At 40.2% G+C, this 18,804-nt stretch overlaps 1 protein-coding gene across 2 annotated transcripts; it reads right to left on the bottom strand.

Annotated features, from left to right (window-relative positions):
• Window positions 1–10,659: 10,659 nt before the first annotated feature.
• Window positions 10,660–18,798, bottom strand: BTF3 (basic transcription factor 3). Of its 2 annotated transcripts, none has more exons than XM_047730897.1 (6): window positions 18,645–18,798; window positions 17,988–18,056; window positions 13,613–13,726; window positions 13,101–13,302; window positions 11,798–11,854; window positions 10,660–10,718 (listed from the first exon to the last, which is right to left on the bottom strand). In XM_047730897.1, the coding sequence occupies exons 2-6, from the start codon at window positions 18,054–18,056 to the stop codon at window positions 10,672–10,674; spliced, it is 489 nt and encodes a 162-aa protein (XP_047586853.1). In that variant the 5' UTR covers window positions 18,645–18,798; the 3' UTR covers window positions 10,660–10,671. The 2 variants fall into 2 exon arrangements, with proteins under 2 accessions (XP_047586853.1, XP_047586852.1); XM_047730896.1 differs by lacking the exon at window positions 18,645–18,798 and adding an exon at window positions 18,407–18,565.
• Window positions 18,799–18,804: the final 6 nt, after the last annotated feature.

Below are 18,804 nucleotides of genomic sequence, written 5' to 3'. Positions count from 1 at the left end.
GTGATTCAACAATTCCTCACTGGGTGCTCACCAATTTTTTCATTTTAAATCTTCATTTGCACAACTGGGAAAGCAAAACTCACTTGTCAGAAGGCTGGTCACCCAGAAGATCAAATTAGAGGCTTTAGACACTAAAAGCACCACTATAACTCAGAGCATAGATTTGAGGTCCTGTCGTTTTGGCTACTGCCTTTCACACTAAGGTAACAATGGACGACACCTAGCTAGTTAACAATGCCCTCAACATAAGTCTCTGCCCTGAGAGGCAGACGCCTTCTTTTTGCTTGTGATCTGCTGGGGCCAGGCAATGCTGGCCTCCCACCAGGCAGTGTCTCCAGATTTTCTGCATGGCATTCCTTGTGCTCGGAGTTATGGCTGCTGTGACTGGTCTTGGGATCAGATTTGGGACAACTGTAAAACCTGTAAGTGTGTGTCTCCCCGCTTCGTGGCAGATTTGCCAATAATTCCCTCAACAAACAAGAATATATTTATTTCCGGAGGGGAGGAACAAGATGGTGGGGAAGTGTAGGAGACTTCTATTTTGTCTGGTCCCAGGAATTCAGCTAGATAGTTATCAAACCATTCTGAACACCTACAAACTCAACAGGAGATCAAAGAAAAGAATAGCAGCAATTCTATGAACAGAAAAGCGACCACTTTCTGGAAGATAGGACACGTGGAGAAGTGAATCTGAGGCAATATTCAAGAAGGTAGACCACGGTGTTGGCGAGGGCGGGGGGAGGGGCTCTGTCACCTGGCTACTGGCAAGTGAGAGAGCAGTGGAGCACGAAATCAGAACTTTTAGAGGTCGGCTCCAGGGAGGGACATTGCTCCAGAGGCTAAGCGGGGGTGGAGCCCTCGCGGGGACAGTGTGGTCTCAGGTCCTGCGGGGTCACAGAAGGATCCGGGGTGTCTGAGTGTAGCAGAGCTCGCAGGTATTAGAGTGGGGAAGCCAGCTGCAGAGACGGAGCTGAGGAGTGAGCTCTCAGCTCTGGGTTACCTTAAACCATAATCCGAGGCACAGTAAGGCCACTGCTCTTCTAGCAGGGACCCCACAAGTGGCAGATCTGGGGACACTCACCTTCCTTCTCGGGGAGAAGCGGCACGGAGCAGGAATCTGCTGGGTTTGGAGACTCCAAACAGGGCCAGCACCAGAGATAGAAATGCTCAGTCACAGGCTAGGTGATCTCGGAGCGTGGCTGGAGACCAGGGAGATGGGAGAGATTGAGCACTTTTCTCTGACTGTGCACTGAGGAATGGGGCCCCGAGCTCTTGGCTCCTCCAGGCTGGAGATTGGGAGACCGCCATTTTCATTCCCGTCCTCCAGAGCTCTACGGAAAGCGTTCAGGGAACAAAAGCTCCTGAGAGCAAAACCGAACAAGCAGATTGCTTAGCCTGGCCCTTGTTAATAAAAAAAAATAATAATAATTTTAAAAAAAGAAAAGAATATAATCCCCATATAATTCCCAAATGGCTGAGTCTCCCGATATGGGTGATTTGGGGGTGAGTCTACTGATAATGGGCAATTAGCATGTGGTATGTGCCAACCATTGCTCTGAACATTAAATATATCTCATCTTTATTTCATTTTTTTCAGCAGTCTTGAGAGGTAGCTGTTATCACCATTCTGAACAGAGACTCAGAGAGTCTTGCCTAAGATCATAGAGCTGGTAAAATGATAAGACAAGGTTCCAATCCAGGGCTGCCCAACCCTGAAGTTTACACAGAACATCAATACTACCTTTAAGGAGTTTCTGAGATAATGAGGGACACTAGGGAAATGGTGAACAATATGAAAGAGCATATAATTTAGTATTAAATTGGGTGAGTGTGATGTTAAATATTTTTAGTGATTTGAGAGTAGTAAACTACAATCACAATGCCAAGCACCTCGTGGATTAAGGGAAGACAAACTGTAGTGTTATCTGCCTCTTACTTATCCACCTAGTTCCAGCTATAAAACATTCAACATGCAAAATGCACTTTCACAAAGTCTTCGTCGACTTTACACCTAGATCTAAATTATTTCCAGCCTGTGTACCACTCCATACACCAAACCAGAATTTTCTGGAGATACAGTCATTTAGGTGTAGATATATTTGAGATTTAAGTATTATCAATCTGCTATTTACATCTTGGCTTTGAGATTTTATAATTTAAAAATTTTAAGTACCATCACATTATTCTGAGAAACTCCCACTCATTTTTGAGGAAGTAGACCCATTGCATTTAAACAATGATGCCAATTTAATTCAACATCCCCTTAAAGTTGTAGCAAGTTTTCTTGGTTCCCATTTCTAGTTAAGAAAATAGTGGAGGGGGCCACATAGAACCAGTCTGAGGCAAAGCTCAAGCCAGAGCCCAGCTTTGTTGACTCCTTCTCAGTCACATTTAATTGCTTCTCAGACAGGAGTGAGTCCCATACTTGCTTGCCCAAATGCCAGTCGTATTGTAAGAAATGCAAACTAAGTAAAGCCTAGAGAGTTTGGGAGGATGAGAGAAGAGAAAAAAAGAAAAGGATGAGGAGAAATAATGGGGGAAAGAACAATGGAAAGAAGCAGAAGAAGAAGGAGGGAGCAGGTTATTGTATTATTAAAGCCTGATGTTCTTGGTCATGGACGCATCTGCTGACATGCAGTACTTGTCTTATAAATCTTCCAGATTTGCCATGTGGGCCATGTAAAACAGCTTCACAGCAACTTGGCCTCTCGTGTGAAGATCTCACCACTCGCTTGCCACCCTCCCTGCTTTGTAACAGCAAGCTGGACTGTGGTCATGGCGAAAATGAATCTGCTACCTGCTGGGGTGGTGGTCAGATAATCAAGATTAAAGAATAGTCACCAGCAACTAATAACTAAAATTCAGAATTATACTTAAAACAGTATCATGCAGGAATGTTTTCTATTAGAAATAATGCCATTATCTAATACAGGCCAAATGCCCAGCACTCTCCCACAAAACTTGATATTCAAGGGTCCCAACCAGAAGACCTGGAAATACACGGACAAGGAATGTGACAAAGATTGTTCGGATGAATTCAGGTAAAACTGAAAATGTTATTTTATTTTATGTCATTGCTGTTTTTTATGGTGATTAAGAAGTCCAACTTGCCAGATATTATTGATGTGGTGAAAATACCTGATAATGTTTATATTTTTCCAGAACAATATTTTAGGGGAAAAAATGCCTCACTTTGCATAGTTCCATGATTGTGGATGTTCCCACTCTACATATATGGTAATTGATGGTGTTTTTGTTTTTCCATAACTTTTTTTTTTCATTGAAGTATACTTGACATACGATGTTACATTAGTTTCTGGTGTACAACATAATGATTCCACAACTCTGTATGTTACACCATGCTCACCACAGTTGTTGCTACCATCTGTCACCATGCAAGGCTATGACAATACCACTGACTGTACTCCCTATGCTGAGCCTTTCAACTGCGTGACTTATTCATTCCATAACTAGAAGCCTGTACCTCCTGCTCTCCCTCACCCATCCCCCTACTCCCCCTGTTCTCCGGCAACCATCAGTTTGTTCTCTGTATTTATGGATCTGTTTCTGCTTTTTGTTTGTTTATTCATTTGTTTTTTAGATTCCACATGTAAGTGAAACCATATGGTATTTGTTTTTCTCTCTCTGACTTGTTTCATTAATCATAATACCCCCTAGGTCCATCTATGTTGTTACAATGGAAAGATTTCATTCTTTTTTATGGCTGATATTCCATTGTGTATATACACAGTATCTTCTTTATCCATTCATCTGTCTATGGACATGGGTTGCTTCCATACCTTGGCTATTGTAAATAATGCTGCAACAAATATAGGGGTCTATATATCTTTCTTGAATTAGTGTTTTTGTTTCCTTTGGGTAAATATCCAGTAGTGGAATTACTGGATTGCATGGTATTTATTTTTTAATTTTTTTGAGGAACCTCCATACCATTTTCCACAGTGTGTGCACTAATTTACATTTCCACCAAAAATGCAGGAGAATTCTGTTTTTCTCCACATCCTTTCCAACACTTGTTATTTCTTATCTTTTTGATACTAGCCATTCTGACAAGTGTAAGGTGATATTGTGGGTTGATTTGCATTTTCATGATTAGTGATATTGGACATCTTTTCATGTGTCTGTTGGCCATCTATATGTCTTCTTTGGGAAAATATCTTTTCACGTCCTCTGCCTATTTTTTAAATTGGATACTAACTTCTTACTATGTCATTTGCAAATATCTTCTTCCATTCATTAGGTTGCCTTTTTGTTTTGTTGATGGTGTAAAAGCTTTTCATTTTGGTGTAGCGCTAATAGTTTATTTTTTGGTTTTGTTTCCTTGTCTCAGGAGACATATCTAGAAGAATGTTTCTATGGCTGATGTCAAAGAAATTACTGCCCACATTTTCTTCTAGGAGTCTTATGGTGTCAGGTCTCACATTTGATGGTCTCTAATCCATTTTGAGTTTATTCTGTGTATGATGTAAAAACAAAGTGGTCTAGTTTCATTCTTTTGCATGTAGCTGTCCAATTTTCCTGGCACCATGTGATATAGAGACTGTCTTCTCCCCATTGTATATTCTTGCCTCCTTTCTTGTAGATTGACCATGAGTGCGGGTTATTTCTGGACTATTATGTTCCATTGATCTATGTGCCTATTTTTTTTTTAAGATTTTATTATTTATTTGACAGAGAGAGAGATCACAAGTAGGCAGAGAGGCAGGCAGAGAGAGAGGGGGAAGCAGACTCCCCACCAAGCAGAGAGCCGGATGTGGGGCTCGATCCCAGGACCCTGGGATCATGACCTGAGCCGAAGGCAGAGGATTTAACCTACTGAGCCACCCAGGCGCCCCTATGTGCCTATTTTTGTGCAAGTACCATACCGTTTTGATTACTATGCTTTGTAGTATATCTTGAAATCAGATTTTGATGCTTCCAGCTTTTTCTTTCTCAAAATGCTTTGGATTAATTGAAGTTTTGTTTTGTTTTGTTTTTATATATATATATATATATATATTTATTTATTTTGAGAGAGAGAGAGAGTGAGCGAGCGCACAGCTGGAGCAGCAGGGGCAGAGAGCCTCTCAATCAGACTTCCCGCTGAGGGCAGAGCCCGAAGCGGGGCTTGACCTGGGATTTGTTCTCACCACCCTGAGATCATGACCTGAGGGAAATCAAGAGGCAGGCACTTAAAACTGACTGAACCACCCAGGTGCCCTGCTTAATTGATGTTGTTGGGTTTTGTTTTAAAGATTTATTTATTCATTTAAGAGAGAAAGGGAGAGAGAGCACATCCATGAGCAGGGAGAGGGGCAGAGGGAAAGGAAGAAGCAGACTCCCTGCCAAGGGAGGATACCATGCAGATCTCAATCCTAAGACTCCAAGATCACGATCTGAACCAAAACCAAGTCCGATGCCCAACTGAACCACCCAGGTACCTGTAATTGATTTTTAAAAAAGATTTTATTTATTTATTTGACACACACACAGAAAAATCACAAGTAGGCAGAGAGAGAGGGGGAAGCAGGCTCTCTGCTAAGCAGAGAGCCTGATGTGGGACTCGATCACAGGACCCTGAGATCATGACCTGAGGCAAAGGCAGAGGCTTAACTCACTGAGCCACCCAGGCGCCCCGTAATTGATGTTTTAATGAGTTCTTGGACTAGATACCCTTACGTTTCAACTACATAAATTGTTATATACTTAGAAACCTTCCTAAGGATACTTACATTCATGATTAAGCAATTCTATCATTTCCAGTAGTTTGCATATTTAAAGTAGGTGAGTTCTCTAGCTAAGAAGTAAATACAGTCAGATTTGCAAAGTTTAACAAAGGAAATAATCTTGGTGGGCAACTCTTGTCTGATATCAGATTTCTTTGGGAATTTTTGTAAAGATCAAAGAAAAGTCCGTTGAACACTCAAAGATTTTTTTTTTTTTTACTTAACCTTTAGTGTTCTTTCCTCCTTCTCCACCACTCTCCTCTCTCTGCCTCCTGCAGTGCTCTGTATGGAAGTTTAACACTGCAGCAACCCCACCACTTTATAAGCAGGCAAGGGTGCATTAAAATCATGGTGGTAGATACAATTCTAATACCTCAGGGCCCCAGTCACTATGTGAAAGACTTATCAGAAATACTGTACACTTAACAGACCATTTCCTACCTTTTGTCTGGTCATTATGGAAGGTAGAAAGAGAAAAGCTTCCTAGGAGTTGCATGTTACCTAACAATGCGTTGACAACAAAAGGCTAAGAGTATGAACAGATCCTTGTCTTCTTGATGACAATTAGCAAATACTGATTCTCTTCCCTGCTTATTGAACATACAAACTCATGCGGCCCCTGCTTATTTATGTAGTGTGTCATTATGTTTATTTTCAGACTGATGGAGAGAGGTAGTTCTCTTCTTGGCTTTTCAAAGTACAGATTCTCTCACCCAAACATGCAGAATTTTTAACAGACATCTGCCATTTTCTACTTGGACAGTTTTCACTAATATTTTTAAGATCCAAAGGGCTATTTCTTTTCCCATAGTGTCTTTTCCAGTCCACCTTGACATTTTAACAGTTAGGTTTTAAAAATAAACAGCATTGTCTAGTTTTACAGTGCTCAAAGTGTTCAGGCTGGATGTGATACTGTTTTCTTTGCTGACTGGGCCTGCATTCCCAGAACTCACTGCAGAAATGGCATTCAAGACTGTGCTGATTGGAGTGATGAAAATTTATGTGAATAGAAGACTTCTCTAATCATGTTTTGGAAAAGCTAAAAACTGTTACTAGTTACCTTAAGACTTCTCTCCAAAAGAAAAAAAAAAATGACATGTATATCTTACTGGGGAGAGAGGAGCCTCCTGGAGCATGAATCCAGTGTTATGTAATGGAGAAAAGTCTGATTAGTAGAAATGAGACCCAACCTTCAGTGACCTTTAGCCATATCTAAACTTGTTGCCAAATTTTCGAATGCAACTTTCTGTCATGTGTGCCACAGGGTAATTACGGGGATGACACAAGTTTACCCGTTTATTTCAACAAATAAAAGGTATTAATCCTGAGTTCTCAGATCAAAATTAGATGTATTATCTCTTCATTAGCATAGCCCTGGTTCAGATTCAGCTGAAAGCTTGTTTGGCCCAGGGCTAGTCTTGAAAACAGTGGATGACAGCTAGCATGTAGTGACAACATCCAAAAGATCAACCAGGGGCTTAACATTCTTTCTAGCAGTGCCTGAGATCAAAAGATCGGACCTGGGTTTGAATCTCATGCTGCCACACAAGCTGTGTTGACCTGAGACTCACCTCTTGAAGATGGTTTCCTTATTTGTACAACATGGCTCTCAGGTGGGGGGACGGGGGGGGGGGAGGATTGTTATGATAACCAATGAGATTACATAAAACAAGTGGAACAGAGCAGAACATCTAATAGCCAGAAGGATTGTGGGCAATTAAAGAAAAAAATGTAAGGATATGGTGGTTTGTAGTATTGTTCAATAGTATTTGCTGCCTTGCTCTGAGGGAGTATTAGATTTCTTCAGCCTTCATGGCCATCAGACTTGACTATGTACGTGACTTTCTCTGGCTGACGAAATCGGATTAATGATGTGCATCACTTCCCAACATAGGTTTGCAGAGCCAGCTGGTGGTTTGCCCTCTTTTCCCAATCCTGAGACCAGCAATGTTCCAGTCAGATGCTACTCCTGGAGTAAAGTGGAGCCCAGCCACAGGCAAACCACAAACATCAAGTGTCAAATAAATCTTTATAGCAACTAAAATTTTAAGTCATTTGCAACTGTAGCATAACCCTGTTTATCACGGTCTTTTAAGGTATTACAAGAAAAACCTTTCTTATTAATCTATGGCCCCTAACACACAACAGACCATTTAAAAAATGAAATGATGAAAAAACTTTTCTCTAGGTTGTTGGAGAAAGACTCTGGGTACAAGCAAAACAGGATTAACCCTAGTCAGCATCTGCTAAAAAAAAGCAAGTTGCCTGACTTGGAAATCCATTGTACTTCTCTAGTCCCATTCCTGTACGGATCTTGTACAAACACCAACAAGGATATTCAGAGTGACATTCTTCACATGCCTAAGCCAGCCTATAACTTTCACCTCGGTATCTTGGAATGAGCTGAGAAAATCTCTAACTTAAAATCTCATTTCCTCAAAGTACGGCCAGTGGACCGGCAGTATCAGAATCACTTGGGAACTCATCAGAAATGCGAACCTGCAGGCCCCACTCCAAGCCTTCCCAATCTTTTGCCCTCCTTTAGCCATTCCACTTGGTCAGTTACATATAAGTGACATTTGTGTGTCACAGCTTTCTAAGCCAGCAAAGAAGCCCAAGTTGAGTGTTCCAGGTAGAGGTTGCAGTCTGGGGCGACAGTGATTATGTAGCAGAGTCCAACCAGACCCACAGTAGTCTGGAAACATGTACTTCTATTTTGCAATTTTGTAAATCATTGACACTGAAGTCTTTGCTACTGTAGCAGTGTACTTCAAGACGGATACACGTCCTTTGAAAATAACACAATGTTAAAATGTGCAAATACTATTTATATAAGTATTTCATTTTTGGTAGTTTACTTACAGTGACTTTTAGATATAGCTGCATAGTACCCTCAGAAGGTACTTAAAATTGTTATGTAAACTTAAAACGAATTCTTATGGCTACAAGTAGAAACTAAGACAATTTTCTTTCTCATTTGCCTTGATGCAGATGACACATTTATTTTAATTATCATTTGTAAATTTTTAAGTTTCTTCAACATTATGATTGCTAATACAAATTTTTTTTAAGTAGCCTTATAGATGGGATGATGGAACTGTTCAGTATCCTGATTGGGGCCCAGGCACAAATATTGTATGCTAAATTTCTTTCAAATGTATACATGTCAACTTTACTGTTATTTCAAAGATTTTTTTTTTTTAGAGAAAAAAGTAGCCCTATTAAAGTGTTACAACTTAAATTTAAGATGAGGTGACATTCCTGGGGTGCCTGGGTGGCTCAGTGGGTTAAAGCCTCTGCCTTCGGCTCAGGTCATGATCCCGGGGTCCTGGGATCGAGCCCCGCATCGGGCTCTCTGGTCAGCAGGGAGCCTGCTTCCTCCTCTCTCTCTCTCTCTCTCTCTGCCTGCCTCTCTGCCTGTGATCTCTGTCAAATAAATAAATAAAATCTTTAAAAAAAAAAAAGATGTGGTGACATTCCTAATACAAACACTAGTTTTTTCAGGGGTCTTACAAAATATCCTACAAGAAGAGTTGAAGTAATGAAATAATGAAGTTGAAATAGAAAGCTGAAATAATGAAAAAAATCACTTTTTCATTAAGAGATTACTTCCACTTTTTTTTTTTTTTTAAAGGTTTTATTTATTTATTTGACAGAGATCACAAGTAGGCAGAGAGGCAGGCAGAGAGAGAGAGAGAGAGGTGGAGGCAGGCTCCCTGCGGGGCAGAGAGCCCGATGCGGGGCTCGATCCCAGGACCCTGGGATCATGACCTGAACTGATGGCAGAGGCTTAACCCACTGAGCCACCCAGGCGCCCCAAGAGATTACTTCCACTTTTTAAAGGTAACCTTGCGTTACAACTAGAAAGTGGAGCTACTAACCCCTACTTCGTAGATTGAGAATTAAATGAGAGAAAATTAAGTGCAGTAATATGTTAAAGGCACTTGGTATATACTTACAATATAGACAATATTAAGAGAAACGCTTTCTCACCCACTAAGCGATATTCCATCCCTTATTATTATACCCATTACTTACACCACTGTAGCTCTGAGGGCTGCTAGAGACAAGTTTTAAAATATGAGAACTTGGAACGCCTGGGTGGCTCAGTTGGTAAAGCCACTGCCTTCAGCTCAGGTCATGATCCTGGGGTCCTGGGATCGAGTCCCGCATCGGGCTCCTTGCTTGGCAGGGAGCCTGCTTCCTCCTCTCTCTGCCTGCCTCTCTGCCTGCTTGTGTGTACTCTCTCTCTGACAAATAAATAAAATCTTAAAAAAAAAAAATGTTAAAATATGAGAACTTTATACCACCTTTGTTATATTATACGGCCATTTAAAATCTTTACTCAAGGGACGCCTGGGTGGCTCAGTTGGTTGGACGACTGCCTTCGGCTCAGGTCATGATCCTGGAGTCCCGGGATCGAGTCCCGCATCGGGCTCCCAGCTCCACGGGGAGTCTGCTTCTCTCTCTGACCTTCTCCTCGCTCATGCTCTCTCTCACTGTCTCTCTCTCAAATAAATAAATAAAATCTTAAAAAAAAAAAATTAAAAAAAAAAATAAATAAATAAAATCTTTACTCAAATTTCACCAAAGATTACCAGCCATATTACATGCCATGATTAGCTTTCTATAAACAACTTTGCTTTCCATGTACAAATCAGTGTTAATGAAATAAAAAATAAAACCGTATCCTAGGCAAAGAACTTTATTAATCTTGTTTCAAACTTTATTCCCAGGCTTCTTCAGCTTAATTAGCTGCAAAGAATGAATTGTGTATAAGCAAAAACTGAAAAGAGCTGCAGTGTCCAAGGGGCTTGGGCTTAAAAATATTAGAGATCTAGATTTTATCAGATCCATGAACAAAATTTTAAAAAGCAGTCATAATATAAAATAGCAGCTCCCAGTAACTTCCTCAAGTTTTATCTTCTCCAGAAGTTGACTCAATTCAGTTTGCTTCATTCTTGGAAGCTTCATCAAAATTCTCCACAAGATCTAGGGGGGAAAAAAAAAAAGAAAAACTGAAAAATCCCAAATCTACAAATCATCAGATTTTAAAAAGAGGTTTAAAAAAATGCTCTCAAAATATATCTTACAGTTAAAAATCAAGATATATACTTAAAAACTTTATTTCCAAAGAGACCACTACCCATTTGGCACATTTTCAAGTATAGGTTCTGGGATGTAATTAAAACAAGGAAAAGAGGGAAATTTATTAATCTAATGACACAGATACTATGCTTAAAAATATGCACATGCCCTCCCCAGTTCCATTTCACCCCAAGAATTAAAACTGAACAATAGTGATATATTAGTCAACATGGTAGTCAAAACCAAAGAACACCATCACAAACAACATTAAGTTTACCTGGATTCCTAAAGGACACCTATCTAGGCAAAGTGGAAGTATTTCAGTCTAGTGATTCTATTGCTCAATAAACATGTTTTATAACAAAACAATTTATCTTTAAAAAAAAATATTTATTTATTTATTTATTTGAGAGAGAATGAGAGAGAGAGAACATGAGAAGGGGGAGGGTCAGAGGGAGAAGCAGACTCCCCACTGAGCAGGAAACCCAATGTGGGACTCAAGAATCATGACCTGAGCTGAAGGCAATAGCTTAAATAACTGAGCAACCCAGGAGCCTCCAAAACAAATTATCAAGTAACAGCTAAGACAGCAAAATCCCTCCTGATGGCCAAGAGTTTTTCTGATTTTAGAATGGTTATACCATATCCCAAGATACCTGAACTTCTCCATGCCTTATCATGAATTCATTAATCTCTAAGTAGGAAACAGGTCTCTGTGATCTACTAGTATTCTATTTATGTGATAACATACATACTTATTCAATATATGAAGTCTCCAATTAGAAAAAGCCAAGTCTACAAACATAACTCCTAGTTAAATAATACTGCATTATTCTTTTCATTCTGGGCAAGGTTCATGTCTTCCTTTCCTGTCCTTTACACGTTATTACCCCTTCCCCCAAGGTAAGGCTTTCCTATAGTACAAAGATTTGTTATTCTTCCTTCTAAGATTCTCTAGTTTAACCATAAATGAAGGTTCCTACCTGGAACTTCATCATCATCATCCTCTCCGGTAGCAAGTGGTGCTTTTCCATCCACAGCTGTGAGTGAAATGAGTATGTTACACATTCATTAAGTCTTTAAAAACATTAACCAGAAGAACAGATGAAAGGCCAAGTGTTGTTAGAACTTATGACAACAATGACATTTGGGATTTCATCCCTAAGTACTAATAATAACACGGTAGCCTAATGTCTACAAATGAACAAGAATGCTGTTCACAGCCAACAGAACAAATTTCATACCCATATTTTCAATCCTCTGACCCACCACGGGCCCTGAAGTGGTATGAAAACAGAGTGCCCCCAGGGTAGTAGTAAACCCACATACCAAATTATGGGAAGATTTCTTTTGGGAGGCAAAAATTAAGAAACTGTTTTCTCAAATGTTTTGTGCATGGCATATGGGAGATGCTTAACAAACCTTTACTGAAATGAAAATAAAATGATCAAAAAATTAAGTGCCTCTGATTGGTGGTAAGCATCCATTTTCTTTTTAATACACAAAAAAGTGAACTACACATGGATTTGAGACCTCCCAGTACTAACCCTATCAGATTTTCAGTGGGGTATTTCCAAAGCCTACTTTAGCTCTAAAGGCCCAAGACTTTCTAGAATTTCTTATGCCTCTCCATCGGACAGACACTCCGTTCCCCCAAAACCCCCCAAACTCTATCTACATAAAAGCAGAAAAATGCCTAGAAAAACATGGAAGACTAAATACTGGACCATATAATAAGCCTGTCTTGCTTCTACATTGCCATTCTCCAAAATTTTAATCAGAGAACCACAGCATAAAGTAGCTACATCTCTTAATGCACTTACTCAACTACAAGATTTTTCTGCCCTGAACAAAATCCTTGTACTATAATGAAAAACACCCAAATAATGCCAGACCAATTCTTAAACATTACTGGTAATACCAGTTGTAAATACACTGAAAAAAATTGACAATTTATAATATATTTTAATCAATTCTAAACAGTTATCCAAAGAAAACCCCCCAAAATTAACATTTATCATTTCCAGCTGATAAAGGTAAAAATTTTAAACCACTGACACAAATTAAGTTGGCAAAATACATTCCACTGAATCAAGTATAAAGACCACGGCAAACTAGTTAACACACTGAAAACACTAAGAACAACTGCTTAAAATTCATTGTAAAAATTGTCACTTTTTAGAGGAAAACTGTCATTTTCAAATTTAGATATTCATATCTACATGAGATCTTGGAAATTTCCTGATAAATCAGTAACCCTGGGCAAAATCACTACAGGAAACTCACATTGTTTGGGCAGAGCTTCAGCCAGTCTTCTTAAACTAGTCAGACTGTCTGCACCAAGTTGGTTTAAGATACTGGGTAGCATTTCTGTCAGCTGCTTTGTCTCAGCATGGCCTGTAATGGTGAAAGTGTTCGCTGCCAGCGATGCCTGAACTTTGGGGTTGTTAAAGTGGATCACTGTTCCTTGGTTTGTGAACATATTCACCTATCAAGAAAAAAAAATTAATTAGCAACACCCCCAAAAAAACCCAAACATTCTATTAAGGAAAAGCTTAAGTCTGGCTAACTAATCCACTATTTCACTGTGAGGCACAGAGATATTTTGCCTGGAATGGAAAGTGCAATCTAATCACTTTCAGACTTAGCACTCCCTAATATTCACTAGTGGAGTAGAAACCTATTTTAGAGGGATATGAAATTCTCTGTTGGGAGTAGAAAAAAAAAATTAATGCATGACCACTGAAGCTTTTTCCGACCAAAACTTGTTTTATGAAGAAATAAAATTTGATACTTACTTCTTCAATACCAGAGATATTGTTTACCCCTAACTTCTTTAAGGAGAACTGAAGTTTTTTATCATCTGCTGTAGCTGTTCTATGAACCACCTTCTTCTTTCGGCGAGCAGTTCCCTAGAGTGAGGAAAAAAGAAAACCTCACCACATATATACCATAACAGACATTTTTTTAAAAAAAGATTTTATTTATTTATTTAACAGAGAGAGAGAGAGAGAGAGAGAGAGATCACAAGTAGGCAGAGAGAAGGTGGGGGGAAGCAGGCTCCCTGATGAGCAGAGAGCCTGATGCGGGGCTTGATTCCAGGACCCTGAGATTATGACCTGAGCCAAAGGCAGAGGGGCTTAACCCATTGAGCCACCCAGGCACCCCATAACAGACATTTTCAAAGGAAAGCTTCTAATTCCTTTCTGACCTTTGGATCTGTTTAAGAAAACTACCATAAGCACAAACTTTTAGGCAGCAAGTAGGGAACGATGGAAGCAGAAAGAGGGTAACAAAGGAATTGTCTATAAATCCTTAACAACTTCTAAGCTTCTAGTTTTGTCATATATAAAACAATGATCTTTTCAAAGTCTTATTTTTAAAATTATCTGCTTTAGAAGCGATCAAAGAGGTAGCATGTATCAACCTAAATTAAGCCTCATGTAGAAGTTCTATGTCCAGAACTATTAACCTTTTCTGTTTTTCATTAATGAAAAATCAACATCCATTAATATTCACAGGCAAGACCGTGTATGGACATGTTTAAATGAGTTTATAATAGACTTTTATAATACTTAAGAATAAAATCTTAAGTTTTGGGTTTTTTTTTAAGATTTTATTAATTTATTTGACAGAGAGAGATCACAAATAGGCAGAGAGGCAGGCAGAGAGAAAGAGGGAAGCAGGCTCCCTGCTGAGCAGAGAGCCCGATGCGGGACTCCATCCCAGGACCCTGAGATCATGACCTGAGCAGAAGGCAGCGGCTTAACCCACTGAGCCACCCAGGCGCCCAAAATCTTAAGTTTTTATCTTAAACCACAAAGCCTCTACATGATATGATCTGCTCTGCCCCTACTATTCTATTCTTGACCACATCTTCTATCACACACACATTCTCATCTTTAGCCAAATAAACCTCCTCACAGTTCCTTCAACAGGCCAAAAAGGGCCTTTGCACATACTATTCCTTTCTTCCCTACCATCTGCATTTGTTCCCTCCCTTACTACAGATCTCTGTTCTTACATCACCCTATCAGTGGTCTTTCCCAGCCACCCTATGTAAAAAAGCAACTACTACAGTTATCATCTATCAATCCAGGTTTATTTTCCTTTATAATTATTACTATGAGATAAATGTATTTTATTCTGTCTCCCCTCACCAGAATGTAACCTCCTTAAGAGATTCCATTCTGTTTACTGCCATGAACAGTATTGAGAACAGTATCCGGCTCACTGAGGGCACTCAGTAACTTGAATGAATGAACAAACGAATACAGGCTTCAAGCAAGTTTGTGGCCACTTGTTCATATATACCAAGTTTCCAATCTCCTCCTTCTCAAATATATCCCATAAACTTTCACAACTAGGCAAATGTGGCTCTCATTTTCTGCTTAACTCTCCGTAATACTTAATAAACTCAAGAACTCTTATGTATAGATTAAGCCCTTTACATGATACATAAAGCTCTTTATGGAAAGGTTACCACCCACCTATTTCAAAATACCCCAACCTACATACCAATTTCTATTTGTCCTTTAAAACCCTTTTCAACCATTATCTCTTTCATGCCATCCCTAAACTCTGCCATAAACCGCCCCAAGCAAAATCATTCCCATTTCTAGATTTTGAAAATGCTTCTAGGGGCACCTGGGTGGCTCAGTAGGTTAAGCCTCTGCCTTCAGCTCAGGTCATGATCTCAGGGTCCTGGGATCGAACCCTGCATCGGGCTCTCTGCTCGGCAGGAAGCATGCTTCCTCCGCGCCCCCGCGCCCCCCCACCCCCCTCTACGCCTATTTGTGATCTGTCAAATAAATAAATAAAATCTTTAAAAAAAGAGAGAGAGAGAGAGAGAGAAAATGCTTCTACTGCACTATGTATATTACACTATGACAACAAATTAAAAAACAAAAAACAAAAAAACCCCTCCCCTACTGGCATTAAAGTCCCCTAAGGGACCATAAATTTCTTAAATTTCATATTCTCAGAACAGAGCACAGTTAAAGGCTTAAGTAAATAATAGCTGAACCGAGTAACATATCATAGCTACAAAAAAAATACTGGCTACCAACCCCTCCAAAAACCTTTAAGAATAAAAATCACTTTGATGTAGTCATGTAGATACCTGGTTTTCAAAGAATTCTCTCTAAACGACATTCTAAACGACTACTATAAGATTCTAAAAACAAAACTGACACACCTTCTATAGATTCCATACAGTTCACATCCATAGAGTTTAATTTTTACTGATATAATTTAGTATCAATGCTCTGACCAGATATTGAATAAAGCACTTTACACTAGTTATCTGAAAGTATCTAACACAGGCTTCTCTAAGGCAAAACTAACTCACCAAATTTCATATTCCATAATAAAGAAGTTTTTTAAAAGGTCCATATTACAAGGACATAAGTATTTTCTATGTCACCTAAACAAAGTTCAATCCTACATCAGCCTTAAGAATCTAAAAAACCTACACTTTCCTTGCCCTAGAATGTTTCTCATAGCTAAAGACTAATGATCAGTACCAAAGAAAGACAGCACACAAGCACATTATCCACAATACTTCCTAACCTGTACTAAAAGACACTTTTTTAAAAACACTAATGTAAGAACACCGAAACACTGACCACAAAGGATATAATGAGTTTTTCTGGGACCTGAAGGCCACACCTAGCTTTTTTTTTTTTTTTTTTAAGATTTTATTTATTTGTCAGAGAGAGAGGAGAGCGAGCGAGCACAGGCAGACAGAATTGCAGGCAGAGGCAGAGGGAGAAGCAGGCTCCCCGCCAAGCAAGGAGCCCGATGTGGGACTCGATCCCAGGATGCTGGGATCATGACCTGAGCCAAAGGCAGCTGCTTAACCAACTGAGCCACCCAGGCATCCCACACACCTAGCTTTTAACAATTGCTAAGAACAAGAAACACCTACCATTTGTTAATGGGCAGGTGCAGATGCTCAAGACTACTAGCTTCAGGAAAGAAAAAAGGATCATGATATATTCATTGTTGGCAAAGTCCAGTAATTTAACAAATGCACATCTCACTGTTTAAGCCTACATGCAACTTCTGGCTATTTCACAGAAGATTCTACTTGAAGGCAAATGCTTAAAATTGGGAAAAACTAATAGGTAATAAACTTGTCCTAGGGAAGCTTTACAAGTTTTACCAAGTAAAGACATGCTCTGTTCCAACAGGCTACCACACCTTGTTAAATACTAGGAATGTGCTAACATGATGCAAAATACAACTAAGCAGACAGACCTCTGTCTAAAGCAGACATCTGACTTAAGTACATCACTCAGAAAACAATCTAACACTTCCAAGTTCAAAAAAGAATACTCTTGAAGATCAGTATCCAGCAGGAAAAACCAAACAGTCAAAAACTTACCTAAAAACCTACCAATCATTCTCATTCTCTCAGTTTTAGCATATTAACAAAGCCAAAATTGAAAGATATCTGCTTAGGTAGTGTTTTCAAGTCCACAGTCACTGCTCTTAAACTCTATGATGTGCCTCTAACATACGTATCTTCCAAATATCCTAGAAAACATACAACTACTCTAAACTGCATTTAAGAAAGAATTACAAGTCTTAACTTAAAACAGACACAAACTTCTAACTATTAAGCACAACCATTATCCAGAACCTTACAATATAAACTACAGTTCAAAAGACAGGTGGAACTAAAGTCCAGAGCTAGCATAGTTATTTTAAAAAAAGAAAGAAAGAAAGAGAAAAGGCAAAGCACCAAATGTATACAACTTAGGCCAAACAAGTTAGAAGTATGATGGCCACCATGATTACCTAACAGAACTGACACATTTTCTTACTGATTAAACTAGGAAACACTTTTGTTCTACTTAACACTGTAACACAAAACATACTTATACAGAAGTAATGTCTGTTGTTTAAGTTCTCTTTTCGTTTAGACTCACTTTTCTCTTTTAATCTACAACATACAAGTCCCACTGACACACTCTATTGTACATCATTTAACCCCGCCTCCTCCTCCCCCCACACCCGCTTTGCTAGCTCTATGAAATGCCCTCTAGAGACAGTGGCAAGCCAATAACACAAGAAAAGCAAATCCAAGGGGGGGAAAAAAAAAACAAAAAGCAAATACCACCCCAAACCTTTAAACTTCAAAAAGCTCCCAAAACTATTAAAACTTACTTTCCCACCAATGCGCACTTGTGCTTGCAGTTTGGCGAGTTTCTCCTGGTTCATGATAGTTTCTTTCATCTAGAAAAACAGGAAACCCTCAGCGAGGAAAGGTCTGGTTCACTCTAGCATTCCACGCTCGTTATTTCCCAAGACACCAACCAAAAAAAAAAGAAAAAAAGAAAAAAAATCCTAAACAGGCCGAGGCCTGAATTCCCAATCCACCCCGCAAAGCTCCCAATTTCAGTTTTGAGGGAGCGTAAAGAGCACCCACTTTCCTACCCTCCTCAACTCCCCCCGCCCCCTTACAAGCCGAAAAGGGCTCTAACCCACGCCTGGTCAGCACCCCCCACCCCCGGCCCTGGCCCGGCCTCGGCCTAGCCAGGGCCTGCCCGGCCCGGCCCAGCCACTCTCCGCAAGCCTCGCGGTACCTGAGGCTCCTGTCCTCGGGTTCCGCCGCGAGGTGGAGGAAGAGACGGCGTCGCCTCGCCCCCAGGGCAGCCGCCCCTGGCTCGACCTCGCCCCCGAGAGTCAGCCTGAGCGGGTGCGCCTGTCCGTCGCATCGCCTTCCTCTCCTCAGCCCTGTCCCTCCCTGTCTCGCTCCTTCCGGGCACTTCCCGCCCCCGTTCCCGTCCTCCTCCCACGCCGGCGTCCAGAGCCTTTTTGTACCTTGTTGGAGCGGAAATGGGACCGCGCGGGGGACTAGGGTTGGCGCTCAGGGGGTCTCGGGCGGACCAGCTGAGATTAGGTGCACACACGCGGGGACGCAAGATGGCAGCTAGAGGGAGGCCGGAAGTGATGCAACGCTGCTTCCTCCAAAAGTCAGGAA

Source organism: Lutra lutra, chromosome 5, assembly GCF_902655055.1.
Source record: "Lutra lutra chromosome 5, mLutLut1.2, whole genome shotgun sequence".
Taxonomy (NCBI): Eukaryota; Metazoa; Chordata; class Mammalia; order Carnivora; family Mustelidae; genus Lutra; species Lutra lutra.
Note: the sequence above shows the minus strand (reverse complement) of the source record. Positions and strands in the feature narration are given on the sequence as shown.

Excerpts from the sequence above, each read along its gene's own strand:
- BTF3 (XM_047730896.1), bottom strand. The coding sequence starts at position 18,538 with ATGCGACGGACAGGCGCACCCGCTCAGGCTGACTCTCGGGGGCGAGGT. Across the intron at positions 11,855-13,100 it reads TGAAGCTCTGCCCAAACAAT|CTGTGGATGGAAAAGCACCA; the intron begins GTGAGTTTCCTG and ends TTTCACTCACAG. Across the intron at positions 10,719-11,797 it reads TGATGATGATGAAGTTCCAG|ATCTTGTGGAGAATTTTGAT; the intron begins GTAGGAACCTTC and ends TTTCCCCCCTAG.